This window comes from Ornithorhynchus anatinus, chromosome 15, assembly GCF_004115215.2.
Source record: "Ornithorhynchus anatinus isolate Pmale09 chromosome 15, mOrnAna1.pri.v4, whole genome shotgun sequence".
Taxonomy (NCBI): domain Eukaryota; kingdom Metazoa; phylum Chordata; class Mammalia; order Monotremata; family Ornithorhynchidae; genus Ornithorhynchus; species Ornithorhynchus anatinus.
Genome location: NC_041742.1, coordinates 8,526,508 through 8,554,333, shown reverse-complemented (window position 1 = coordinate 8,554,333; position 27,826 = coordinate 8,526,508). Strand labels below are relative to the sequence as shown.

The 27,826-nt window shown below is 54.7% G+C and overlaps 1 protein-coding gene across 2 annotated transcripts in view; it reads left to right on the top strand.

Moving 5' to 3' along the window:
* SDK2 (sidekick cell adhesion molecule 2) overlaps positions 1-27,826 on the top strand; it is a 180,926-nt gene that overhangs the window by 140,035 nt on the left and 13,065 nt on the right. The window contains exons 28-43 of one of the 2 annotated variants that reach the window (XM_029079920.2): positions 212-310; positions 2,558-2,752; positions 3,620-3,821; positions 4,657-4,760; positions 5,611-5,681; positions 6,686-6,821; positions 8,664-8,720; positions 10,892-10,993; positions 11,171-11,286; positions 14,198-14,384; positions 17,442-17,579; positions 20,451-20,612; positions 22,458-22,583; positions 23,401-23,565; positions 24,441-24,581; positions 25,573-25,711. In XM_029079920.2, coding sequence (XP_028935753.1) covers positions 212-310; positions 2,558-2,752; positions 3,620-3,821; positions 4,657-4,760; positions 5,611-5,681; positions 6,686-6,821; positions 8,664-8,720; positions 10,892-10,993; positions 11,171-11,286; positions 14,198-14,384; positions 17,442-17,579; positions 20,451-20,612; positions 22,458-22,583; positions 23,401-23,565; positions 24,441-24,581; positions 25,573-25,711 — 2,140 coding nt within the window. The remainder of the gene's footprint in view (positions 1-211; positions 311-2,557; positions 2,753-3,619; positions 3,822-4,656; positions 4,761-5,610; positions 5,682-6,685; positions 6,822-8,663; positions 8,721-10,891; positions 10,994-11,170; positions 11,287-14,197; positions 14,385-17,441; positions 17,580-20,450; positions 20,613-22,457; positions 22,584-23,400; positions 23,566-24,440; positions 24,582-25,572; positions 25,712-27,826) is intronic. The other variant, XM_029079921.2, reaches the window with a different exon arrangement.

The window sequence follows — 27,826 nt, the reverse complement described above, 5'->3', positions numbered from 1 at the left end:
AGTCCCTGCCCGAGGACCGGAGGCCTTGAGACCCCCATGTGACCCTGTGCCCCTTCTCTACCCTGGTGTCCTGCACCTAGTAAGCACGCCCACATCAGATCCTTGCCCCCTCTTCCCACCGGGCCGTAGGGATTGGGGTCCCATCCCCGGCCCGGCCCCTCTGGCCCCCTCCCCCCCGCCCCCGATACCACCCCCGTGTGATTCGTTCCAGTGCCTGGACCCCCGGTGGGTATCCTCTTCCCGGAGGTGAGAACGACCTCGGTTCGCTTGATCTGGCAGCCTCCGGCGGCCCCCAACGGCATCATCCTGGGTAAGTCTGCCCCAGTCCCTCCGACCAAGGCTGCCAGCCTGCAGCTGGGAAAATCCCTGGAGGGGCCCCGCTTCCCCTCCTCAGAAACACTTCCGTCTCTTGGAGGCCAGAGGCGGAGTCTGACCCAGGCTCCCTCCCCAGCTCCAAGTCCCGCAGGGCTTACCGACCGCCTGGGGGATCAAAGCGGGCAGGCTCACGCCCTGGCCACAGAGACCCTGGCACTGCTATCCCCTTACGTGCCCTGAGGTCCGGTGTGGGAAGCGGGACGCCGGGCACAGTCTGTCGCCGGGCAACCCACACGTGAGTACCTGCAGGGACCTTTGCAGCCGGGATCAGAGGGCTCTGTGCTTGCAGGCCCAGAGCGTGGCCACCTGTGGCCGACTCCCAGCCTGCCCCACTGTGAGCCTTGCCCCGAATGAGGCCAGATTAACTCTCCTGGGGTCCTTGGGCTGGTTGGTTTTGTGAGGCCCTTTGTGAACAAATAAAAGAACGATGGTAGAAACAGCACGGTTTAGTGGATAACGCATGGGCCTGGGAGTCAGAAGGACCTGGGTACTAATCCCGGATCTACCCCTTGTCTGCTCTGTGACCATGGGTGTGTCACTTCACTTCTCTGGTCCTCAGTTTCCTCATCTGTAAAATGGGGATTAAGACCGTGAGCCCTATATGGTACAGAGACTCTACACAATCTCTGTACCACAAAAGTAACCCGATTTGCTTGCATCTATCTCAGTGGAGGTCAGAGGACCTGGGATCTAATCCTGGCCCCCTCTTCACCTTCCTTCTGCACTGGCTCCTGACAACTCATTCCCATCCATCCCCTCCCCACTTCTCACGCTATCCCCTCCCCCAGGATCTCCCCCCTGCCTCAGCCAAGTGTGGCCTGTGGAACACCCCGCTCCATCATGGGGAAGCTTCCCTTCGTGCTTAGACTTTGAGCCCGTCATCGGGCAGGGATTGCCTCTATCTATTGCCAAATTGTACATTCCAAGCACTTAATACAGTGCTCTGCACATAGTAAGGGCTCAGTAAATACTATTGAATGAATGAATCCTTGACCTGTTCCTGACCTAGCCACTCCTCCTCCTCACCATCACTGAAACCTAGCTCTTCCCAGATGACTCAGTCTCCCCTGCTGCTCTGTCCAGCAGGGATCTATTCTTCTCCCACTCCTCCAGATTCTCTGGGAAAGGGGAAAGTATTGGCTTCCTTCTCACACCCCATTGCCACTTTCACACCATTCTACCTCCTCCATCCCTTTCTTTCCCTTCCTTCACATATTGTCCGCCTTTACCACCCACTCCAAATTCTAGTAATGGTCATCTACTGCTCCCCCCAGACCCTCACCTCCAAATTTTTGAACCCTTTTGATCCCTTTCTCACATTCCTTCTCTTTCTCCATATCTACATTGATCCTTGAGGACTTCAGTATCCACATAGATGTTCCTGATGACCCTGTCACCAGCTGCCTTCTGTCACTCTTCATCTCCCCTGACCTCTTGCTCCAGGGCCCCTGGTGGATAGAGCCCAGGCCTGGGAGTCAGAAGGACCTGAGTTCTAATCCTAACTCCACCACTTGTCTGCTGTGTGATCTCGGGCAAGACGCTTAACTTATGTGTGCCTCAGTTCCCTCATCTGTAAAATGGGGATTAAGACTGTGAGCCTCCTGTGGAACAGGGACTGTGTCCACCCTGATTAGCTTGTATCTACCTCAGTGCTTAAAACAGTGCTTGATACATAGTAATAGTAATGGTGGTGTTTGTTTAGCGCTTACTATGTGTCAAACACTGTTCTAGGTGCTGGGGTAGATACAAATTTATCAGGTCGGACACCTTCCCTGTGACACACGGGGCTCACAGGTTTAATCCCCATTTTACAGATGAGGAAATTGAGGCAGGCAGCACTGAAGCAACTTGCCGAAGGTCACACAGCAGACAAGTGGTGGAGATGGGATTAGAACCCAAGTCCTTCTGACTTCCAGGCCTGGGCTCTAGCCACCAGGCCATGCCGCTTCATAGTAAACGCTTAACAAATACCATCGTCATCATTAACTCAAGGCCCTAGGCAGCGGCTCCTAAATCCCCTGGATTAATCCGGCCCCGCCTCTACTACTACCGGCAAACTGCAGCTGATGGGATCCCTCCCAGAAAGCTCAGTTCCTTTGTTGGACTGGCACCGGGTGGGAATTTCCAGCCGGGGGATGGCGGGGCTGAGGCCAACAGAGAGCCATCTCCGGTTCTCCCACAGCCTACCAGATCACCCACCGGCTCAACACCACCGCCGCCCACACCGCCGCCGTGGAGGTGCTGACACCCAGTGCCCGGCAGTTCACCGCCACCGGCCTCAAGCCCGAGTCCGTCTACCTGTTCCGCATCACTGCCCAGACCCGCAAGGGCTGGGGGGAGGCGGCCGAGGTTCTGGTGGTCACCACGGAGAAGAGAGGTGACGGCCCGCCCTGGGTCAGGGGCCGGGATGGGGGGCGGGGGGCGGTGCCCTTTCATTCATTCAATCGATCATATTTATTAAGCACTTACTGTGTGCAGAGCACTGTACTAAGCTCTTGGGAGAGTACAATAGAATAATAAATCGACATATTCCTTACCCACAATGAGCTTACAGTTTAGAGGGGGAGATGGTCATTAATAGAAATAAATTTACAGATAGTGTTCATAAGTGCTATGAGGTTGGGAGGGCTGATGCAGAAGGGAGCGGGAGAAGAGGAAAGGAGGGTTTAGTCTGGGAAGGCCTCTTGGAAGAGATGGGACTTTAATAAGGTTTTGAAGTGGGGGAGAGTAATTGTCTGTTGGATGCGAGGAGCGAGAGTGCTCCGGGACAGAGGCAGGATGTGGATGAGGGGTCAGCGGCAAGATAGACAAGATTGAGGTACAGCAAGAAGGTTGGCATTAGAAGAGTGAAGTGTGCAGGCCAGGTTGGAGTAGGAGAGTAGCAAGGTGTGGTGGAAGAGGGCAAGGGAATGGAGTGCCCCCCACCCACCCACCCCAGGTCTGCCCACTTGCCCTGGAGGAGCCTTTTGGGGGAGAAATGGAGGAGGGAGGAAGGGAGGAATGAAGGGAGGAAGAGGAAGAGAGGGAAAGCGGGAGGGATCGAATAGAGAAGAAGGGATTGCAAGAACAGAAAGAAAGGGAGAGAAAAGAAGGGAGTTAAGGGGCTAGGACCGATGTTTTCTCAAGACCCGTTCGAATGCCAGGAGCCTTAAAGAGCTACCCCTCAACTGCTAGGCCCAACTGGAGCTCTTCCCCACCCCCATCCCCACTCCGTCCCCCTCCCCGCCCCCGATGTCTCCCCCAGACCGTCCTCAGCCTCCCAGCAAGCCGGTGGTGCAGCAGGAGGATGTAGAGGCGCGCAGCGTGCTGCTGGGTTGGGAGGCGGGCAGCGACGGGCTCTCCCCGATCCGCTACTACACCGTCCAGGCCCGGGAGCTGCCCGGAGGCCGCTGGACCCTGCACTCCGCCGCCGTCAGTCACAACGCCACCGCCTTCCTGGTGGACAGGTGAGGACGTCCGGTTTCCCTCCGGGGAAGCCGGTGCCACTTTGGTTTGCTCACGTCAGGTGGGCTTTTTTTTTTTATGGTATTTGTTAAGTGCTTACTATAGGCCAGTTACTGACCTTGGGCAAGAAACTTCATTTCTGTGGGTCTGGGAATGTAGTTAGACTGTTAGATCTGAGTCAGATCGTGGGAATCCTTCCCGTAGGCTGCACACCTCTGTGCTCTCACCGATGGATACTCAGGCACAGACGGGTACACGTTTGCAGCCCCAAACTCCACCAGCCACACACACAAATACAGTCATCCGGACGCAGTGACCTCTGCCCATCAGCTTCCGTCAGCACCCAGACCCAGAGGGAGTAGCCCACTGAACACCTGGCTTTGTCTTTATCATCATCTTCATCATCATCATTTATCGAGTGCTTACTATACTAAGTGCTTGGGAGAGTATGATACAACAGAATTGGCAGACGTGTTCCCTGCCCACAACAAGCTTACAGTCTAGAGGGTGAGACAGTCATTAATATAAATAAGAAATTTACAATATGTACTTTATAGATATGTATATAAGTGCTATGGGGTTGAGGGTGGGGCGAGTGTCAAATGTCCAAACGTCACAGAGCCAAGTTCGGAAACTGCTATGGGTGACCATCGCGGGTAGGCCCGTCCTGTCCCCAGCCTTCTTAAACCTTGGTTTCTCCATCTGCAAAATGGGGGTGATGACCCCTGTCAGTCCGTCCCACTCTGGGCCATGTAAATGATACCCCAGGTTGGTGGAGGGCAGGGCTTTTTGGGTCCACTGCCTCCGTATCAACTCCGATTGTCATCGTTCCTGCAGGCTCAAGCCCTTCACATCCTACAAGTTCCGGGTGAAGGCGACCAACGACATCGGAGACAGCGAATACAGTGAGGAGTCGGAATCACTGACCACACTGCAAGCAGGTCAGGCCCCAGCCAGTACCCCCGACCCGAATCCATGAAATTCCCAGATCCCCAACATTTCTTTCAAGGGACTGCCACTTCTGCCCTCCCCCTCTGCCCGCCTTTCCGACCCTAAGGTCAGAAAGGTTGAACGACAAGCGAGGAGAGGAGTGCCTCTGTCCGGCTTTTGCCTGACGCCGAGGAATTAAGGGACTGTCCCCAGGGTTGGTTTCGATTTTCATCTGTATCCTCCATCTTGCTTTCTGTGTCAGTCCCTGAACTGTCCACCTGGGTCCCATTCTCTTTCCCTAAAGCCTGGGAAAACCCAAAGCCAAACAATGGTGGTCCTGCCTACTGGAATCCTAGTCTTTAAATATATAAATACATACGGAAGCCCGAGGAGCATTGAATGCTGGGATGGATGTGAGGAACCTTGTTCTCTGTGGACCAGGCCTTTGGGAGCCTGATTTTTCCAAATGGTGGAGTGACCCTCCAGTTCTAGCAGGGAAGAGTGGGGAATAATAATAATAATGCAGCATGGCCTAGGGGAAAGAGCATAGGCCTGGGAGTTAGAAGACCTAGGTTCTAATCCCGGCTCTTCCGCTTCCTGCTGGGTGGCTTTGGGCAAATCGCTTCACTTCTCCAGGCCTCAGTTTCCTCCTCTGTAAAATGGAGACTCAGTCCCTGTTCTCCCTTCCACTTAGACCAGGAGTCCCTTGTGGGCCAGGGACTGTGCCTAACCTGATTATCTTGTATGTACCCCAAAACTTATTGCAGCGCTTGGCACATAGTAAGCGCTTAATGAATGTCGTCATCTTCATTTTTATTTGGAGTAGCTGGGGTGGTCCGCTAAGATGCCTTCTCTCCCCAGCTCCAGACGAAGCGCCCACCATCCTCTCCGTGACCCCTCACACCACCACCTCGGTACTGATCCGCTGGCAGGTAGGATCCCCAGGCCGGGCCGGCCCTCTGTCTCTCCAGATCCCAGGACCCCTTTCAGAGCGGAAAAGCCACGTCTGCGGATAAAGAAAAAGAACAAGAACCCAAGCAACGTCAACCGGGCGGTGCTCAGGTTGCCCGGCCGTTGGCACTCTCCCGGTGCCTTCTGGGTAGCCCAACCTCCACGGGTTCTTCAGCCGGGGCTTTCCCTTGGCCCTCGGCCTAAATGTCTGTATAGATTTTTTTTTGCGGGGTGGGGCGAGGAAGCGTACCTGTGGCTTTATAGGGCCCAGGGCCAGAGGAGGCAAGAAGTGACATCCTCCCAGAATACAGCGAGCAGGAGGCAGGGGACAATTGAACCATGACCACACCTTTCTCCCCGGGACCACCAGGAAGGGGGAAGGGATGCAGGATAGGTGAGAATATGAGGGTCACAGAAAGGGACTTGGTTGTGTGGAGGGGGCTGCCATTCCTGTGCACTTTGGTCCTCTAATGCCAACCTTCTCACTCTACCTCAATCTCCTCTCTCTCACCCACTTCCTGCCTCTGACCTGGAACACCCTCCTTCCTCTTATCCCACAGATAATGATTCTCCCCCTATTCAAAGAGGAAGAGTCCAAGAGGCCTTTCCTGACAGCCTTCCTCTTCTCCCACACCCTTCTAAATCATCCTGACTTGCTCCCTTTATTCATCTTCCCTCCTAGCCCCTCAGCACTTATGTCCATATCCGTAATTTAGTTATTTATATTAATATCTGCCTCATCCTCTGTACTGTAAGTTTGCTGTGGGAGGATAATGTGTCTGTTATATTGTACTCTCCCAAGGTCATAGTTCAGTGCTCTGTACACAGTAAGCGTTCAATAAATACAGTTGACCGACAGTCCAGGGGCAGAGCAGGAGCAGAGGGTCTGGGCGCTCGGGCTGTCAGAGGTGGGGAGGAAGTGGATTTGGCGGGTGGGGGACAGCGAGGCAGGGCTTGACCCAGCAGGGGCTCCCTCCCTCTCCAGCCCCCCGCCGAGGACAAAGTCAACGGGATCCTGCTGGGCTTCCGGATCCGCTACCGGGAGCTGGTGTACGACGGGCTGAGGGGCTTCACGTTGCGGCCCATCGCTAATCCCCAGGCCAGATGGGCGGAGCTGACGCGTGAGTGGCCGAGCCTGCCGGAGGGAGGGGTGGGGGGGAAGGAAGGGGCTGTCCCAACCCCCAAAAAAGCCCAACCTCAACCCAGCAAGACTCTGTGGCTTCCGCCGTTACTGTCCGCTGTCCCGGCTCCCTGCTTCAGCTCCCCCTCTGAACCCTAATCGCTGGTTTCCTGGGGCCCCTGTCGGCCAAGGTCCCGGTCCCCTCCCCTCAGACTTTGGCTTCTCCCCGTGCCCCTTCTGCAATCTCTAAGCCCCCCACAGTATCTCTATGGACAACTGGCCCAGGGGGTGACACGGTCACTCCGGGCAGGGGCAGGAGAGGAATAAGGGAGGGCCGGGGAGAGAGGTGTCACAGGGGGCAACGGGTGTTGACCTGGGACATCCGGTGCCCCTGTTGAGAGCAGATGGTCAACTCTCTGGGGGCCTGCCTTGGTCTGACCGACTCCTCTCCCCTTGTTCAGTCCACTCAGAGGCTCTTCTGGGAGCCCCCGACTTTCTCTCCTAAAGGCAGATGCTGACCCGCTCTGGGTGGCCTTGAGACAGCCCCTTCCTTCTCAGAGTTACCATCGTAGATACCAGGAGATTATGCTTGGAGATCCTTGGAGGTGGCCCCAGTCTAGGAACACTGGGTTATGCCCGGGGGAAAAGTTGCCAGAAGGTAATATTATTGGATTGGATAATCAGCAACTATGTGCCAAGCACTGTACTAAGCACTGGAATAGATACAAGATAAGCAGGTTGGACCCCGTCCTTTTTTTTTTTATAGTATTTATTAAGTGTTTACTATGTGCCGGTTACTGTACTAAGCTCTGGGGTAGATACGAGCTTATTAGGTTTGACACAGTCCCTTTCCCACATGGGGCTCACAGTCTTGATCCTCATTTTTCAGATGAGGGAAGTGAGATAGAGAGAAATGAAATGATTTGCCCGTAGTCACGAAGCAGACAAGTGGTGGAGCCGGGCTCAGAACCCAGGTCCTTCTGACTCCCAGGCCCGTGCTCTAACCACTAGACCACCCTGCCTCTTCCTGTCCCACATGGGGCTCACAGTCTAAAGGAAAAGGAGAACAGGCATTGAATCCCCATTTTAAAAATGAGGAAACAGGCTCAGAAAAGTGAATCGACTTGCCCAAGGTCACACAGCAGGCAAATAGTGGAGCTGGGACTAGAACCTGCATCTCCTGAATCTGAGTCCCCTGCTCTCGGCACCGGGTGACCGGTTGGGACTCCTGGCGATCCGGAGGGAGGCGGGGGAAGAATGTGGTGAGCCGCTCGGCAGGCCTTGTGCGGGGACCAGTCCGGAGGCTGCCGAGGCCGGCAGCCTGACCTTGAGAAGCTTCTGCTCTTCCCTCAGGCCCTCAGCCAGAGCCACTAGTTGAGTTGGCCACAGCTCTGCTCTGAGGGCCTCCCTGCCCTGCTCTTTGTCTCAGCAATGTCAATGTTCCTGCTTGTCCTGTAGACCATGACAGGTGTGTGCTAACTTTACTAACTGCTTTTCCCTTCCTCCTTCTTTTTCTCTTCTTCCTCCTCCTTTTCCTCCTCCTCCTTCCCCTTCTTCTTCTTCCTCTTCCCTTCCTGTCTCTTCCCCTTCCTCCTCCTCCCCTCCACCTCCGCTTTTGTCTCCTCCTTCCCCTCCTTTCCCCCCTTCCTCCTCTCCTTGTCCTCCTCTTTATCCTCCTCCTTTTCCTCCTCCTCCCTCCTCCTCCTCTGTCTTCCTCCACCTGGTCTCCTTCCTCATCCTCCTCGTCGCCTCCTGCTCCTCGTCCATCCCCCTCCTCCATCCCCGGTCCCCCACCTCTTCCTCCTCTTCCCCCACGTCCCGCACCTTCGGCTCCCTCCCCCAGCCGTGTACGCCGTGCAGAACCTGAGCCGTCCCAGCCTCACCCAGTACGAGCTGGACAGTAAGTCTCCGTCCTTCTCAACTCTGACGTCCTCCATCCCCACCTCTGCTCCTCGGGGTTCCTGGGCAGCTGCTGCCCAGAGGCCTGCTGCTTAGGCAGCACCTGGGCATGGCGGTGCTGACTACAGCAGTCCAGGGGCAAGGAGGGGACCCTGGGTCACTGTCCAGTCTGGCTGGAACCCACCAGCTCCTGTCCTGGGGTGGCAGAAGGATAATAATTATAATAATGATGGCATTTGTTAAGCGCTTACTATGTACAAAGCACTGTTCGAAGCGCTGGGGAGGATACAAGGTGATGAGGTTGTCCCACGTGGGACTCACAGTCTTAATTACCCATTTTACAGATGAGGTAACTGAGGCACAGAGAAGTTAAGTGACTTGCCCAAAGTCACACAGCTGACAAGCGGCAGAGCCGGGATTTGAACCCATGGCCTCTGGGTCCTAAGCCCATGCTCTTTCCAGTGAGCCACGCTGCTGCTCCAGGGATGGCAGAGGGGGTGGCTATGCCCCCACCTGAATCTGGCCCAGTCGCATTTGGCCCTGGCCAGGCCATGGGCTTGGAACTGTGATAAGTAAGGGCACAGACTTTAAGCTCGTTGTGGGCAGTGGACCTGTCTGCTATACTCTTATATTGTACCCTCCCAAGTGCTTAGTACAGAGCTCTGCACACAGTCAGAGCTCAATAAATCCTACTGAATGAATGAATTCTCCCAAGAGCTTGTACAGTGCTCTGAACACAGTCAGCACCCAGTAAATACAATTGACTGACTGATCTGGTGCTGTTCTGGGGATGCTGGGGTATATCTGGGGGGCCCTGAAATCTTCCTGATTCTGGGCCCCCACAAAACCCTGGTAACCATTCACAGAGAGCTGGATGGGCCCCCCAAAGAGCCAGGGTGACCCCACCCCTAAAAAGACTGGTTCGTATATCCTCCTCTCTCCTAGGCAGAGGAAGGTGGCGAAACTCTGAAAGCACAGAGGTTAATCCCCCCCTCTCCCAACCCTGGCCCTTCTGCCACACCAAAGACCACTTCCCATCCGGGCCCTGGACCAAGACCCCCTGATTGAGATCAGAAACTCTCCCCTCTACAGAAGTTCCCCCCCCCCCCCCCACCACCCCTTCCCAAGGAAACAGGGATGACTGTTATGAGGGGGGCTGGGGAAGGAGCTGGTCAGCTGTCAGTTGGTCAGCTGATTTTCTGAGTTGGGAGACGGTGGTGACCCTGGCTGTGAATTGATCCCACGTGGGAGACGGAGCTTGGAGTGGCCCCTACCCAGAAGGAGCGACAGAGGGTCGCAAGAAGGGAGCAGCGGAGAGGGTAGATCTCAGTCAGTCAGTCGTATTTACTGAGCACTTATTGTGTGCAGAGCACTGTGCTAAGCACTGGGGAGTGTATAATATAACAATAAACAGACATTCCCTGCCATCATTGAGCTTACAGACTAGAGGGGGAGATGGATATCAATATAAATTTTAAAAAAGCCAGATCTGTAATATCTGCCATCAGACCGAGAAGGGAGGACTCATGGGTCCAGCCAGCAGCCAGCCCCCTCCCCTACTACCCTCGGCTACCTCCCATCTCAGGGTGGAGGGGAGGGGGGTCCGTGGATCCCAGAACCGCAGGCCTGGGGAGCATGAATGGGAAAGAGATTGGGTCTGGGGGTTGAAGCCCCTCTGGCTAAGAGCGAGGTGGAGGGGTTGTCAAGGTCCAAGCGGGGAGCTCTCTCAACAACGGAACAGGCCCGAGGGGCAAGACGAGGCTGGGGTCCTCATAACTGTGGAGGCTTAGAGAAGCAGCGTGGCTCAGTGGAAAGAGCACCGCCTTAGGAGTCAGAGGTCATGGGTTCTAATCCCGACTCCGCCACCTGTCAGCTGTATGACTTTGGGCAAGTCACTTGACTTCTCGGTGCCTTAGTTACCGCATCTGTAAAATGAGGTTAAGACTGTGAGCCTCACATGAGACAACCTGATCACCCCGAATCTACCCCAGTGCTTAGAGCAGTGCTAGGCACATAGTAAGTGCTTAACAGATACCAACATTATTATTTATTATTATTCCTGGCCCCCGGAGCTCCCCCAGAACTGAGCTGCCCCTTCTTCTCCCCGGCCCCTGGGCTGAATCCCCCTCACCCTCCCTCTGTTTCACCCCCCCCCCACCCTTCCCTCGGCAGACCTCAGCAAACACAAGCGCTATGAGATCCGTATGAGCATCTACAACGCCGTGGGAGAGGGTCCCCCCAGCCCACCTCAGGAGGTGTTTGTCGGGGAAGCAGGTGAGGCCCACCCGCCCCGAGATGTCCATCAGCCCTCCCAGCTCTTCCCTCTCTCCCCATTCCTTCCTCCTCCTCACCTCCCCTGGGGCAAACGCCAGCCCAGAATCCCCCCCCCCGATCCCCCTTCCTCGAAACTTGGGGTCCACGGCGTCAGTCCGCCCTCCTCCCCTCCTCCAGTGCCGACCGCGGCCCCCTGCAACGTGGCTGTCCAGGGCACTACGGCCTCACAGCTGGATGTGACTTGGGAACCTCCACCACCAGAGGCTCAGAATGGAGATATCCAAGGCTACAAGGTACGGGACCCCTAAAGGGGAGGAGGGGGAGGAAAATAGGGATCAGAGGGAACCGAGGGAAGAAGCCCAAGGAGGACTCCGCTGAGAGACGTCTCCTGGGTTCTTCCTCCTGGGTGGTCCTGATTCATTCATTCGGTAGTATTTATTGAGCGCTTACTATGGGCAGAGCACTGTACTAAGCGCTTGGGATATACAAATCGGGCGCCGTGCCTCAGGTTATCCTTCTTTCATGGAGCCGGACCACATCCTCTCTAGAAGCCCAAGGGGTGATTCTGGGACCCTGAAGTGATAAGCAGCGTAGGCTGGTGGATAGAGCACCTCATAGTCAGAAGAACCTGAGTTCTAATCCCGGCTCTGCCACCTGCCTGCTGTGTGACTTGGGCAAGTCGCTTCACTTCTCTGGGCCTCAGTTACCTCATCTGTAAAATGAGGATAAGAAGCCTCATGTGGGACAGGGATGGTGTCCACGCTGATTAACTTGTATTTACCCCAGGGCTTAGAACAGTGCTTGGCACAGAGTAAGAGCTTAACAAGTACCATAATTATTATTACGGTTAACAACAAATAACAGGCCAAAAAAAAAGAAATGAGAAACTAGCATTGAGTTCTCGGAGCCTGGGACTCTCGAGCAGCAGAGGAGAGGGCTTGGGAGGTTTCGTGAGCCTTTACCTCGCTCTTCTGCCGAAGACCCTGTTTCCACGTAATAATGATGATGATGATGGTATTTGTTAAGTGCCTACTATGTGCCAAGCACTGTTCTAAGTGCTGGGGAAGATACAAAGTAATCAGGTTGTCCCCGGTGGGGCTCACAATCTTCGTCCCCATTTTACAGAAGTGGTAAATGACACCCAAAGAAGTTAAGTGGCTTGCCCAAAATCACACAGCTGACAAGTGGCGGAACCGGGATTAGAACCCATGACCTCTGACTCCCAAGCTTGGCTTCTTGCCACTAAGCCACGCTGCTTCTCAACTCCCTGCCTTCAGACAGAGACCCCACGTCTCTTAAGGCAAAGACTCCGGAGAAACAGTCCCAAAGGCTCTTTCTCCCAGGGCCTTGATCGCCAGAAGTGACCCAGCCCTTCCCTGCTGGGGCACAAATTGTTCAGAATAGCAGTAGTGATAGTAGCATCTGCAGTATTTGTTCATTCATTCAGCTAAGCACTCGGGAGGGTACAGTACAACAATAAACAGGCACATTCCCTGCCCTCGGTGAGCTTACGGTCTAGAGGGGGAGAGACAGACAATAGAAATGAATCAGTGACAGATATGTACGTCAATGCTGGGGGGCCGGGAGAGGGAGGAGAACAAAGGGAGCAAGTCGGGGTGACTCAGAAGGGAATGGGAGAAAGGGAAAGGGGGTGCTTAGCCTGGGAAGGCCTCCTGGAGGAGGTGTGCCTTCAGTAAGGCTTTGAAGGCAGAGGGGAGTCACTGTCGGTCAGATTTGAGGAAGGAGGGCGGTCCAGGCCGGAGGGAAGACGTGGGCAAGGGTGAGATAAGTGAGATGGAGGCACAGTGAGAAGGATGGCATTAGAGGAGTGAAGTGTGCGAGCTGAGTTGGGAGTAAAGTAGCCCGGTGAGCGCTTAGTATAGTGTCTGGCACATAGTAGGCGCTTACCAAATAGCATTAGGTTTAGGGGGATAAAGGCGATGAGGTTTCCGGATGCAGGCAGCAGGTGGCGGTGGAGAACCACTCTTTGCCTTCTCCATCTTCCCAGCTCCATCGATCCATGGTATTTGTGGAGCGCCTATCAATCAATCAATCGCACTTATGGAGCTCCTGTCAATCAGTCCATCAATTCATCTTCCCAACCCCATCAATTCCTGGTATTTGTGGAGCGCCTATTAATCATTCGCATTTATGGAGTACTTAATCCCTATTCCCAGCTCAATCAATCCGTGGTATTTATGGAGCGCCTATCAATCAGTCCATCAATTCATCTTCCCAACCCAATCAATCCATGGTATTTGTGGAGTGCCAATCAATCAGTTAAGTGCTTAGTATGAGCCCAGCACTGTACTGAGAGGAGATACAAGATCTATCCCAGCACCTAGAACGGTGCTAGGTAGATAGTAAGTGAGCCCGTTGTCGGGTAGGGATTGTCTCTGTTGCCAAATCGTACTTTCCAAGCACTTAGTACAGTGTTCTGCACCAAGTAAGTGCTCAATTAATACGATTGAATGAATAAATAGTAAGCGCTTAACAGATGCCATAATTATTATCATTATTAAGATCATCAAATCAAACACAGTCGCTTTCCCTTAGGGTTCTCTTTCCAAGGGGAGAGAGAACAGGAATTTTTGTTTGTTTTTACGGTATTTATTAAGCATTTAGTATGAGCCAGACACTCTACTAACCTCTTGGGTAGGTACAAGATAATCAGGATGGATGCAGCCCATGTCATTCAGTAAGTTAGTCAATTGTATTTATTGAGCACTTACTGTGTGCAGAGTCCTGTACTAAGCACTTGGGAGAGTACAATATAGCAGTATAACAGATGCATTTCCTGCCCGCAAAGAGCTTACAGTAGAGAAACAAGACCTCATCCCACAAGGGGTTCACAATCTTATTTCCCATTTTACAGGTGAGGAAACTGAGGCCCAGAGAAGTGAAGTGACTTGCCTATGTTCACCCAGCAGATAAGTGGCAGAGCAGAATTAGAACCCAAGGCCTCTGACTCCCAGGCCCGGGTTCTTTCCACTAGGCCTTGCAAAGATTTTAAGCGTTTAAAGTCCAGCAGGGAGAGTTCCTCTGCCCTGCCATCAGCCCTGGCGGGTCCAAGGAGGCACTTCACACAGCAAGCGCTCAATAAATACCACTGAATGGTGGTTTGGGGGCCCAGGTGCGGGAGGCAGAGCAGGGGGAGACTGCTCTGAGTCTCCCCCAGCTCCCTCCCGCTGCTCCCGCACGCAGATCTATTTCTGGGAGGCCCTGAGACGGAACGACACGGAGCGCGTGAAGACCCTCTTCCTTCCCGAGAACGGCGTCAAGCTCAAGAACCTGACCGGCTACACGGCCTACCTGGTCAGCGTGCTGGCCTTCAACGCGGCCGGGGACGGCCCCCGCAGCAGTCCCGCCCGGGGACGGACCCAGCAAGCAGGTGGGCGGGACCGGGAGGGGGCTCCGGGCCAGGACAGGGACTCCTGGCTTCCGGCCCTGTTGGCTTGGGGGGCGGGGGAGAGCGCAAGGAGCCCTGTTCTGTGCCAGGTGCGTCGGGAAGGGGCAACAGGGAGCCCCATTCTGTGCCGGGCATGAGGGGGAGGGGCAGCAAGGAGCCCCGCTCTGTGCCAGGCGAGTCATGAAGGAGCAGCAAGGAGCCCCGCTCTGTGCCAGGTGTGTTGAGAAGGAGCAACAGAGAGCCCCATTCAGTGCCTGGTTTGATGGGGAGGGGCAGCAAGGAGCCCTATACTGTGCCAGGCATATTAGGAAGGGGCAGCAAGGAGCTTCGCTCTGTGCCCGGTGTGTTGAGAAGGGGCAACAGAGAGCCCCATTCTGTGCCTGGTATGAACCCCATTCTGTGCCAGGCAAGATGGGGAGGGGCAGCAAGCAGCCCCACTCTTTGCCAAGCGTGTTGGGAACGGCATGGAGCCCTATTCTGTACCAAGTGTATTGGGAGGGGGCATCAAATAGCCCCCGTCTATTCCGGGCCAGTCCACTGGTGGCCTGAGTGGGGGGTCCTAAGAGGACAACAGAGGGAGCTTGTTCTGAGGTTTGGGAGAAACCAGCAAGGGAACAGGTACCCCCACTCCCTCTTTTCTTTCCCCACTGCACTCTTAATCCCCATTTTTCCAGATGAGGTAACTGAGGAGCAAAAATAGTGAAGTGACTTGCTTAAGGTCACCCAAGAGAGAGTGGTGGAGCCAGGATTCAAACCTAGGTCCTTCTGACTCCCTGGCCCGTGCTCTATCCACTAGGCCATGCTGAGTGCCGGCTGTGAGCACAGCACTCTACTAAGCATTCGGTAGTCATGAGCCCCACCCTCAAGGAGCTTCTAGGCTAGCGTCCTGACCAGCCCCTCCATGATGGATTCCTGATGGAAATGGTCTGTCCAGCAGAGCCCCATTATTATTATTATGGTATCTGTTAAGTGCTTACTCTGCATCAAGCACTGTTCTGAGCACTGGGGTAGATACAAATTAATCAGGTTGCTTACAGTCCCTGCCCACCGGGACCCAGCCTAAGTAGGAGGGAGATCCGATATTGAATCCCCATTTTACAGAGGAGGAAACGGAGATCCCTAGAAGTGAAGTGACTTTCCAAGGTCACTCAACAGGCATGTGGCGGAGCCAGGATTGGAACCCAGGTCCTCTGATTCCCCAGCCCACGCTCTTTCCACTAGGTCACGCTGCTCCTCTGACTCCCAGGTTTCCTGTCCCCAGACAGACAGGCGAGCCCTGCCCCTGCCAAACCCCGAGGGACCCCCTAATCCCGGACTCGAGGCCCGGGACAAAGGAATTATCAAATGGTGTGTGTCCTGGGCCTTCCTGAAAGGAAGAGGAGGCCCCGTCCTGTGTTCGGCTCCCCGTCAGCAGCGGACCAAGGCGGGCGGATCTGAAGCCCGGTTCTGAAGGCCTCTTGGCAGCCCCCGCCGCTCACCCGGAGTCGGAGACGGGAAACGGTCTCAGGGATTAGCCTCCGGCCCAGCGGGAAGGAGGAGCCGGACAATAATAGCCCCACTGATCCGGCCCGGAACAGCTTGGGACCGCCCTGAGTTGCGGACTCTCTCTCTCCCTCTCTCTCCCTCTCAATCCGGCCCTGACCCCAAACCGCTTGTGTTAGCTGACACTCTGGGTGGCCCGGATCAGGGAGTTCAGAAAACACAGCTCTGGGAGCGTGTCCGTCTGTCCGGTAGAACTCCGGACACAGTGATCCTCCCGGAGGGTCCCGGAGTCCGAGGCTAAAGAAGAGAGGTGTGATTGTTGCTCTAATAATAATAGTAATATTTCTTAAGGGCTTACTATGTGCCAGGCATATAATAATAATAATAATAATAATAATAATAATAATAATGGTTGCAGAATTTGTTAAGCATTTACTGTGTGCCAGGTACTGAACTAAACTCTGAGGTGCATACAAGCAGATTGGGTTGGACCCAGTCCCTGTCCCACATGGGGCTCACTGTCTTAATCCCCATTTTCCAGTTGAGGTAAATGAGGCCCAGAAAAGTGAAATGACTCCCCCAAGGTCACAACAGACATGTGATGGAGGCAGGATTAGAACCCAGGACCTTCTGACTCCCAGGCCTGTGCTCCATCCACGAAGCCACGCTGCTTCTCTGAGTTCCGTGAGCTTTCCCTTGCTCCTTTCCCAACTCACCCCTTGTTTTCCTCTTGGATTCCTGAACACCACTGCTCTCTCTTGGTGGTGTCTCCTCCAACACAGAAATCAGCTGAGGGATGAACCTGGGAAGGCCTAAGAAGTCTCTCTGCTCCCTAGGAAGTTGGTAGGGGGAATTGGAATTTTGTTCCGATTCCTTGTCCGGGAGCCCGGAGCTGGGCAGGATCGGTTCTGGAGGAAACTCGAAGGGCCAAGTCTCCCAGATCCCCTCACTTCCGACGCTCCCTGGGGGAGCCATGGAGGGCCAGGGTCAGAAAGTTGGCCACCACGTCTTCCAGGGATGAGGGGACGGAACCAGGGAAGGAAGATGAGATGGGGGCCTGAGTCAGAGGATTCTGGGATGTGCTGTGGACTAGGGGCCTGAAGAGGAAAAGGGGCACCCAAAAAATGCCTTGGGCATTCTCAGCGATGAGTCCATCCTATTTCCCTCCCCATCCCTGGACTTCCTGGGCGGGAGGCAGCGGAAGGGACTCACTGGGGTTCTGGAAACCCAAGTTTCTGCCCTCTCCAACACTGAGGACCAGAGACATTCCGGTCCTAAGTGGTTGACGCCTTCATTTTGGGTCTCACCCACGCCAGGTCGGGACCATCCAACCACCCCCACCTCCGGCTCCTTCCGGATCTCAGGGCCAGGTTGTCCGGGCAGCTGGGGCTGACCAGGCCTGGGGCGGGGGAGAGAGAAGTCCCGGAAGCCAGCTGGTGGGCAGGGAATGCGTCTGTTTATTGTCACTTTGTCCTCTCCCAAGCGCTCAGTGCAGGGTTCTGCACACAATAAGCACTCAATAAATACGACTGACTGAATGAACGAATTCTCGCACAGCCCCGAGCGCTCCCAGCTCCGTCAGGTTCAGCGAATTGACCACCACGTCGGTGAATGTGTCCTGGGAGGCCCCTCTGTTCCCCAACGGTGTCCTCGAAGGCTACAGGCTGGTGTATGAACCCTGCACCCCCGTCGACGGTAAGCGCCCTTCGACCCCGGCGCGCTCCCTTCTTCCTCCGAGCCCCTCGCCTCCATGGGGCGAAGAAGCGGCGGTGGGCAGAGATGACTCTCTTCGGTGTGCAGAGTGGGAAACTGAGGCCCGGATGAGTTCCGGAATGTCATCCAGGGCTTCAGGAAAATCCCTGTCTAAGTCAGAGCTAGAACTTGGGGTCTCTGTTATCTTCTCCAAGCATTTTGTGCAGTGAAGGATATTTTTGTTATTACATAATATTATTATATCATATATATAATGGTATTTGTGAAGTGTTTACTCTGTGCCAAGCATTGTACTAGACACTGGGGCAGATACAGTCCCTGTCCCACTTGGGGCTCACAGTCATAAGTAGGAGAGAATCCTCATTTTACAGATGAGGAAGTTTTAGGCACAGAGAAGTTAATTGACTTGCCTAAGGTCACACGGCAGACAAGTGGCAGAGCTGGGATTAGAATCCAAGTCCCCCGACTGCCAGGCCTGTGGTCTACCCACTAGACCTCGCTGCTTATCCCTGCTTGGTTCCTGGGCGCTCAGTAAGTACCCCTACTGCTCTTTGGCTCTCCTTCATTCAGTAGTATTTATTGAGTGCTTACTATGTGCAGAGCACTGTATTAAGCACTTGGAATGTACAAATTGGAAACAGAGACATCTCATCTCCTTGTCCTAGCCCAGTGCTCTGTCCTTCATACTTCCCAGCTTTTCGGCGTGGGAGCCCACAGATACCTGCTGCTTCTCAAGTCCTGCTACACACCTCTCCCTCCTACCCTTCATCCTCTGCCACATACCCGAGGGATGCAGTATGGCCTAGTGGGCAGAGCAGAGGAGGAACAGGAATTAGAAAGCATGACCTTCTGACCCCCGGGCGCATCCTCTATCCACTAGGCCATGCTGCCTCTCTGTCCAAGAAGGAGAGATACCAAGGCCCCTGGGCTCTCTTATTCTCTCTTGGGGTCCCTTCCTTATTTCCCTGAGGAACTTAGCTCCAGCCACCGTCCCTTTCCTCCGTCACCTCAGACCTGCTGGCATGGCTGGGTCCTTCCTGGGCGGAATCCAGGTCCCACCCCGGAGGCGGTGACCGGCGGGGAGGCGGGGGTGGAGCAAGCCAGGCCGAGCCACCAACCTGGAAATCCCTTGTTGTTCTTAGATTGATAATCTTCTTAGGAGGGGACAGGGGGAGGGAGGAGGTGGGCATTTTGGGCTCCGCTTCCAGGGTCAAATTCCCATGGACCGTGGCCCTGTCCAGCCGGACGGGCTCTCCCAGGGGTCCCCACCCCCATCCCGGCCCTCCCCCGGCCCCTCCTGAGAGGAAACCCGGACTGGCACCCTAGGTAGGCCGCGGGAACAAGAGTCGCCACTCTGTCTCGGTCAGCCAGAGGCCCCCGGCCGCACGGACAATGGCTTCAGTCTTCCCGGCCGTCACACGCTCACCTGCCGCTTCCCAAAGCTGCACTGGGAGCCAAAGAGGCCTCTGGCTCGATAAGGGAGTCCGGGGAGGGGGCGGAGAGGAGAGCCATGAAGGTGGGGCAGGAAACCCGACCAAAAGGCCAAGAGCCCAGCTCGGAACACCGTCTGAAGCGCTGACTAGTTTTGCCATCCCCGTCAACGATGCCTCCAGATCTAGAGGAAGTGAAGCGACTTACCCAAGGTCACCCAGCAATCAGATGACAGAGCCGGAGTTGGATTTCCAGGCCCTCTGCCTCCCGGGCCCGTGCTTTATCCACTAGGCCTGCTGCTTCTTACAGAAACAGTTATGATATTCTTTCATGGAAGTTTTCATTTTTGTACATTCTGCATAAAAAATATGCTAGGTAAGACTGCGGCCTGTTATACTGTACTCTCCCAAGCACTTAGTACAGTAAATGCTCAATAAATATGAATGAATGAATACTACGCCAGTCCTGCTGAGTAGAGAGCCAGACCACAACACGCCAAAGGGATTTTTTGGCTAGCGAAAAGAACACAGTTCTAGCCCCACCCTGTCACTTGCCTGGTGGAGGACGTTAGGGACATTACGGCTCAGTTTTCTCATCTATGAACTGGGGATAAAATGCCTGTTTTCTCCCAGTTTTCTCCTGTGAGCCCTTTTTCGGGGAAGAGATCGGGTACGACTTTTTTTAAATGTTATTTATTAAGCACTTACAATGTGCCAAGCACTGTACTAAGCACTGGGGTAGATACAAGAGTGGACACAGTCCATGTCCCACATGGGGCTCACGACTTGATCATCTACCCTTACGCTTGATATATAGGAAGCAGTTACTAAATATTATTAGTACCAAACTTCACTCTTCTAACAGGAATCAGGCATCGGGCGGGGAGGGATTTTTCTCAGGATCATTGAGGGAATTAGAGAGAGGGGAAGCTCTTTTTAGGCAGGGAACATGGCTTTTTTTATGGTATTTGTTAAGCACTTACTGTGTGTTCTAAGCACTAGAATCCCCATTTTAAAGATGGGAAAACTGAGGGTTAGAGAAGTTAAGCCACTTGCCCAAGATCACACAACAGGCGAGTGAGAAGCAGCATGGCCTTATGAATACAGCATGGATCTGGAAGTCAGAAAGACTTGGGTTCTAATCTCCTTTCCCGGAAGACCTTGGGCAAGTATCTTAACTTCTCTGTGCCTCAGTCACCTCATCTGTAAAATGGAGATTAAGATCGTGAGTCCCATGTGGGACGTGGACCGCATCCAACCTGACTAGCTTGTATCTACTCCAGTGTTTAGTACAGTGCCTGGCGCATAGCGCTTAATACCATTTTTAAAAAGAAATGGCTTTTAAGGCTACGGACCTAAGCGCTGTGAGTAACTCTGTGCTTTGGGGATGGGGGTTTCCCTGCCTCCTGGCTTGTGTCCTCAGGGGTCAGTAAGATTGTGACAGTCGACGTCAAGGGCGGCAGCCCCCTGTGGTTGAAGGTGAAGGACCTGGCCGAGGGAATAACCTATCGCTTCCGGATCCGGGCCAAAACCTTCACCTACGGGCCAGAGGTTGAAGCCAACATCACCACCGGTCCCGGAGAAGGTAGGTCGCTGGCCGGAAGCATGTCGGGGCGCCCCCCCGTCATCGATCAGTCTCGTTTATTGAGCGCTAACTGTGTGCGGAATGCTGTACGAAGCACTCGGCGGAGCATACTAAAACAGAGTTGGCATGTTCCGTCAGTCAATCAATGAAGGGGATTTGTTGAGGGCTTACTGTGTGCAGAGCACTGTACTAAGCGCTTGGGAGAGGACACTACAACCGAGTTGGAAGACACATTCAGTCAGGAAACCGTGGTATTTGTTGAGTGCTTACTGTGTGCAGAGCACTGTACTAAGTACTTGGGAAAGTACACAACAGAGTTGGAAGATATGTTCAGTCGATCAATCGATGGTATTGAGTGCTTACTGTGTGCTGAGCACTGTACTAAGCACGTGGGAAAGTACACTACAATAGAGTTGGAAGCCGTATTCAGTCGATCAATCGATGGTATTTATTGAGCGATAACTGTGCAGAACACTGTACTAAGCACTTGGGAGAAGACACTACAATAGAGTTGACAGACACGTTCAGTCGATCAATCAGTGGTATTTATTGAGCATTTACTGTGCGCGGAGCCCTGTACTAAGCACCTGGGAGAGTACAATATAGCAATGTAACAGACAGGTTCCCTGCCGACAACGAGCTTACAATCTAGAGGACCCTCGTCCACGATCACCCACTCAGGGATGGGATGAGCCCCCTCAGAGACCAGAACCGAGAAGTGGTCGTCCCCCACCACAACCCACCACTCCCAATATATGATCCCAAAGGATTGATTTCCCGGAGAAAATTCCAGCCTCCCCCCGCAACACATACACACACACACACACACACACACACACACCAACTTTGTCATCTACCCCCCGGCTGTTCACGCAGGATTAGGGTCAGTGTGTTTTCCCCGCTAGGACGATGAAGCCGGTAGCGTTTGTTTACCACTGCTTTCCGAGCAGGTCGCTGGCTGACCATTCCTCTCTTGGCCTCCTGCACAGGCCGCAATGTCCCTGCAGAGCCCCTTTCACCTGGCCCAAGTTCCCTTGGACACAAAGGGAGGAAGAGAGGGGCGGCCGGAGGGCGAGGGTGGGGGACGGCTGGCAGGAAGGGGTGGACCCCGGCCATCTCTGGAACAGTATGTCCCGGGTCCAGCTCCCCTTCAGATGGGCTGTTGTGGAGGGCTTCCTGGGAGAGGGAGATGGTCCCCGAGGAAGAGCTGGAGTTCAGGACAGAGGAGACAGCAGATCACCTTGGAGCAGTGGGAGTGTCCCCCTGAAGAGCTGGGGCCGGTGGGGCAGGAATGTGGGAGTGGGCTGCCATCTGGCCTCTCCCTCCTTGCCTCAGAGGGCACAGGTGGGACGTCAGCGCTGGCCACCCCGAAAGAAAAGGGAGGTTGAGGTCTGTCTGCTCCCCCAATCCCAGGGTGCCTCCCTCCCCACCGGCCCCGCTTCCTCAACCGCTCCTCTCGTCACTCTTTCCCGGCACTCGGGCCGGACGCCAGAGAGGGGGCTCAGATGGCGAGAGGAGGGATGGAAGCCGGCCTTCCGCTGCCCAGGTTCCTGCACTTCATGGTTGGATCGTACTCTCCCAAGCGCTTAGTACAGTGCTCTGCACACAGTCAGTCCTCAACAGATATGACCGACTGCCGTATTGACTGCAAATAGTGGGCAAAGGATAAGGCAGGGGCCTGACGCTCAAGACCCTCAGCCCGGAGCAGCCAAGTAAAGATGGAGCCTGGCTCCGGGTTTCTTCCTTCTCTAGAGGGCTCCTCTCCCCAGCCCTGTTTGTTTACGGACCTCCCCCTCCCCTTTAACCGGATCTCTCCCCTGACCCCCCCCCGTGTGCCCTCCCCAGGTGCCCCCGGCCCCCCCGGGACCCCCATCATTGTCAGATACAGCTCGGCCATCGCCATCCACTGGTCCAGCGGAGACTCTGGGAAAGGACCGATCACCCGTTACGTCATCGAGGCCCGGTCCTCAGGTACCTCCCCTCCCTCCCCCGCCCGCCGCCTCGGGGGGGCTCTCTCTGCTCCTTGAAGAAGAACCACGGGGTGTAGGTGGGATGGCAGAGGATGGGGATTGGCGTTGAGCCCTCTGTGAGAAGCAGAGTAGCTTAGTGGATAGACCCCGGGCCTGGGAGTCAGAAGGATCTGGGGTTGATGATGATGATGATGGTATTTGTTAACCGTGTACTATCTGCCAAACGCTGTTCTAAGCGCTGGGGTAGATTCAAGGTCATCAGGTTGTCCCACGTGGAACTCGCAGTCTTAATCCCCATTTTACAGATGAGATAACTGAGACCCAGAGAAGTGAAGTGACTTGCCCAAAGTCACACAGCTGACAAACGGCGGAGCCGGGATTAGAAGTCACGGCCTCTGACTCCCAAGCCCGTGAGCTTTCCACTAAGCAGAGACAGGATTAGAACCCATGACCTTCTGATGCTCAAGCTGGTGCTCGATCCACTACGCCTTACTGCTTAGCCAGGACACACACGCACGTGTGAACACAGGCGCACACACACGCACACAGCCACCCAGAGACCTGGGCTTTCCCTCTCTCTCCCAAACCAGGCTCCACGTCCCACCTCAGTGTCCGCGGGGCACTCCAAGTTGACCGGTGACCGGGCGGCGCCAGCAAACTCCGGTCCGAGCAAACGCTGGTGCTCGTGTCCGAGACGCAGAACTCAGCCAGCCGAGGGAAGCGGGACGTAAAAGCATCCGGTGCTGGAACCGGCCGGGGGAAAGGCCAGCCGGAAACTGGAGGCCTGGTCTCCTCACCGGCCTGGGCATCTCTTTCAGATGAGGGGCTGTGGGACATCCTGATCAAAGACATCCCCAAAGAGGTGACCTCCTACACCTTCAGCATGGACATCCTGAAGCAGGGAGTCAGCTACGACTTCCGGGTCATCGCCGTGAACGACTATGGCTTCGGCACGCCCAGCGCCCCTTCCCAGTCTGTCCCAGGTAAGGTACCGCACGCCCCCCGACCCCCACCGCCCCCGGGGAGAGGCGTGGATGGGAGTGAAGTTGGCCATGAGGGGCAGGCCCTCAGTTGGAGATGGAGAAAGGGGAGCGGGTTGTGGGGCACCCCAGAGTGGGTCCAAGAGGTGACAGGTGCGGCCCCAGCACAACCGGCTTTTCTGAGGGTCGCGACCCCTTGCCGGCACCGACCGTTGACTGGTTGCCCGGCCCCTTCCCTGCCTTTTTCTGCTGCCCACAGCCAACGCGGGGGTCGCGCAGAGGCGAAGAGTGCGGGGGCATCTGGGGGCTGCGGTGGGCCATGGATACGGGGAGATGGGCACCCCATGGTAGATCTCGGGGTTTCCAGGGAAACCGGAGCCCACGCTCATGGGAGCAGAGGTTCACCGTCCGCATCTTGGGATGTCCCGCTATCCTCGTTCCCCTGTTCCCTCCCTGCCCCAGGATGTCCCACCTTTCACTTTTTCATGCAGTTGTATTTACTGAGGGCTTACTGTATGCAGAGCACTGTACTAAGCGCTTGGGAGAGTATGATACAACAATTAATGGACACATTCCCTGATCACAATGAGCTTACAGTCTGGAGACATTCCCGGAACAGAATAGAGTGGTCTCTCCTCCACCAGAGTTTGAGGTCTGCAGAGGAGTGGAAGAGGCCTGAGGGGAGCGGAAGAGAAGTCGGGAAAGTGTTTCTCGCAGGAGATGGGTGCTCCAAATGCCCCCAGCTAGAGGTTGTGTGGGACTGACTACACCAGGGGCCGGGGGGTGGGGGTGGGGGGCAGATCAGGATCCAAGGCAGGAGGCCAAGGTGGGGGCAGAGCGCTCAACCTGAACCCTTACCATCCCTGCCCCTATTCCAGCCCAGAAAGCCAATCCCTTCTATGAAGAGTGGTGGTTCCTCGTGGTCATCGCTCTGGTAGGCCTTATCTTCATCCTGCTACTTGTCTTCATCCTCATCATCAGAGGCCAGAGCAAAAAGTACGCTAAGAAATCAGACTCGGGTGAGTTGGTTTTGGGTGGGGGGGGGAGGTTGGGTTGGTTTTTTGGTTTTTTTTTTGGTTTTATGGTATTTGTTAAGGGCTTACTACGTGTCAGGCACTGTACTAAGTGCTGGAGTAGAAACAAGCTAATCAGGTTGAACACAGTGCCTGTCCCACACTGGGCTCCCTATCCCCGTTTTCCAGATTAGGTAACTAAGGCACAGAGAGGCCAAGTGACTTGCCCAAAGTCAATCAGTAGACAAGTGTTAGAGCAGCGATTAGAACCCAGGTCCTTCTGATTCCCAGCCTCATGCTCTATCCATTAAGCACATTGTAGCTTTAGTTTCTTTGGTTTTTTAAAGGTATTTGTTAAGTGCTTACTGTGTGCCAGGCACTGTACTAAGCACTGAGGTAGATTCAAATTCATCGGGCTGGAACCAAGTTCACATCCCACATGGGGCTTAATTCCCATTTTCCAGATGAGGTGATTGAGGCACAGAGAAGTGAAATGGGTTGCCCAAGGTCACACAGCAGGCAAGTGGCAAAGCCGGGATTAGAATCTCGGTCCTTCTGACTCCCAGGCCCCTGCTCTAACCACCGAGCAACACTAAGAGCTATTGCCCAGGTAGCCAGGATTCTTCGGCTTTTTTCGTTTTGTTTGGGGTTTTTTGAGGGGAGGAGCTTTCCCTCCCTCTCCTCTCATTCCACCCACCTGAATCCAGCCCCCCAACCAGGACACTTCCACTCTTCTGGACCCAGACGAGAATCTAGGGGGAACGCAGTTGAGGAGAATCAGTGGACCAATCAGTCAACCAATCACTCAATCATAGAGACTTATTGATCACTTACTGTGTGCAGAGCACTAGACTGAATGCTTGGGAGGGGACTATACAGTCAGTAGACCTGAACCACCCCTCGAGGAGCTGACAATTTAGTGGGAGAGGCAGGGCAGAGGAAGTTGGGGGAGGGGCTTCCTGGATGTGGGGAACATGGCTGCGGGGTTCCCCCTCAGGGAGCAACTCCAAGTCGAACGTCCTAAGCCACGGTGAGATGGTGAGTCTGGACGAGAGTAGCTTCCCGGCCCTGGAGCTCAACAACCGGCGACTTTCGGTGAAGAACTCCTTCTGCAGAAAGAACGGCATCTACACCAGGTAACTGGAGGGTCCTTGGACTTGGGGTGCAAGTTGGGGCACAGCCCTGGGCTTCGGAGACCCCCAAAACCTGGCAAACGTACCCCGAGTCATGCCCATGCAAAAGCCGGGTACAAGGAGATCTGTTTTAACTAAGAGGCTGGGGACAGTCGGGGTCAAACATTTAATTGTATTTATTGAACGCTTACTGTGTGCAGAACACTGGATTAAGCACTTGGGAGAGTACAACAGAACATTATAACAGATACATTCCCTACCCACAGCAAGCTTAAAGTCTGGGCTGATCAGTCCGTCAGTGGTATTGAGTGAGCGCTTACTCTGTGCTGAGCACCGTACTGAGCGGGAGAGTACACCAGAGTCGATAATCACGTTCCCTGCTCTCAAAGAGCTCACAGTCGAGCAGGAGGGACAAACTCTAAAGTAAATGGCAGATTGGGGAATCACAGAGGCCTTCCCAGATTAAACCCCTCTTTTCCTCAGATCTCCCTCCCCCCACATCGCCCTGACTCACTCCCCCCTCCCCGCCCCACCACACTTGTGTATATATGAACATATCTATAATTCTGTTTATACTAAAGCCTGTTTACTTGTTTTGACATTTATATCTACAATTCTATTTATTTATACTGATGCTATTGATGCCTGTTTACTTGTTGTCTCCCCCCTTCTAGCCTGTGAGTCCGCTGTGGGCAGGGATTGTCTCTCTTTGTTGCTGAATTGTACTTTCCAAGCGTTTAGTACAGTGCTCTGCACACAGTAAGTGCTCAATAAATACGATTGAATGGATGAATGAATGAATGAATGAATGAATATAAGGATTTGAGCATAAGGGCGGTAGGAAGCGGGGCTCGTGATTATGTCAGTTGGACTAGTCGACGCGCAAGCACTGAAGTGGCTGTTGTGTGGGGAGGGGTTAGAAAGTGTGGCGATGTGAAATCAACCGATCAGATTAGTAATAAAATCCTCAGCCATGGCCCGGATCTGTGGAGTACTGTTTGAGCAGCAGGAACCCGGAGGAGAGGCCCAGCTGCTCTGGGACCCAACATCCGGCCCCGCAGCCTGATTTCTCCGAGAGTCCGGTGGGGCCTATCCGGTCAACGTTCTCAGGTGCTGCGGCCTTAAACGGGGCCCGCCGGGAAATGGGCCAGTTGTTCAATAGCACCTGGGCACGGCCCCTCTTCTGGAGTCCCTCCCCCACTCCAACTCACCCACCCACAACTCTTCAGGCCCCATTCTCTCACCTGAGTGTGACTTGGAGGTCTTTTCTGTTTCTCGTCGGCGGGGAGGGGTCGGTTTCCAGCTCCTCTTTCCGCGTTCCCGTTTAGCATTCCCGTCTCATTCGGACAGGGCTGAGCCAGGCTGGTCCCAGGCCGGATTGACAATGGTCTCTCTGTTTAGGCCCGCTGGAAGACGAGTGTGTGTGCATGTGTGTGTTGGGACCAGGACAGGGGCCGGGGGGCCGGGGAGAGGGTTAGTTGACCGGAGAAGGCAGGCGACTATTGGAGCCAAACCCTGGGCCTTCCCAAAGAAGAGCTTGTTCGAGGCCCAGAGAGCAGACCGCAGCGGCATCGGAGGCCCCAGCCCCATCGCCAGGCTGGCTCCCTGGGCTGGCCACAGAGGAACAAGGGGGTCCTTCACCCAGGCCCTCTCCCCTCCACCCTCAGCGGCCCCCCTCCCTCAACAATGTCCACAGACCCCGTAAGCCCCCACACCCACTGTGTACACACCCGACCCCCACCCTCCTCCTCCTCCTCCAGGCTGGGCACAGAGCCCAGTTTCCCCTCTCTCCCCCTCCACCCTTCAGGGCGCTGTTCCTCAGCCAGGTATGCGGAGGGCAGGTGTCCACTGGGCTAGAGCGGATCCAAACTCATCCCCCACCCCAATACCATGGATAGAGCATGGGCCTGGAAGTCAGAGGACCTGGGTTCTAATCCCTGATCTGCCACTTGTCTGCCATATATGACCTTGGACCAGGGACTTCATTTCTCTGGGGCTCAATTCCCTCATCGAAAAATAGGGATTAAGATGTGAGCCCCACGTGGGACAGCCTCATTACCTCGTATCTATCTCAGCGCTTGAAACAGTGCTTGGCACATAGTAAGCGCTTAACAAATA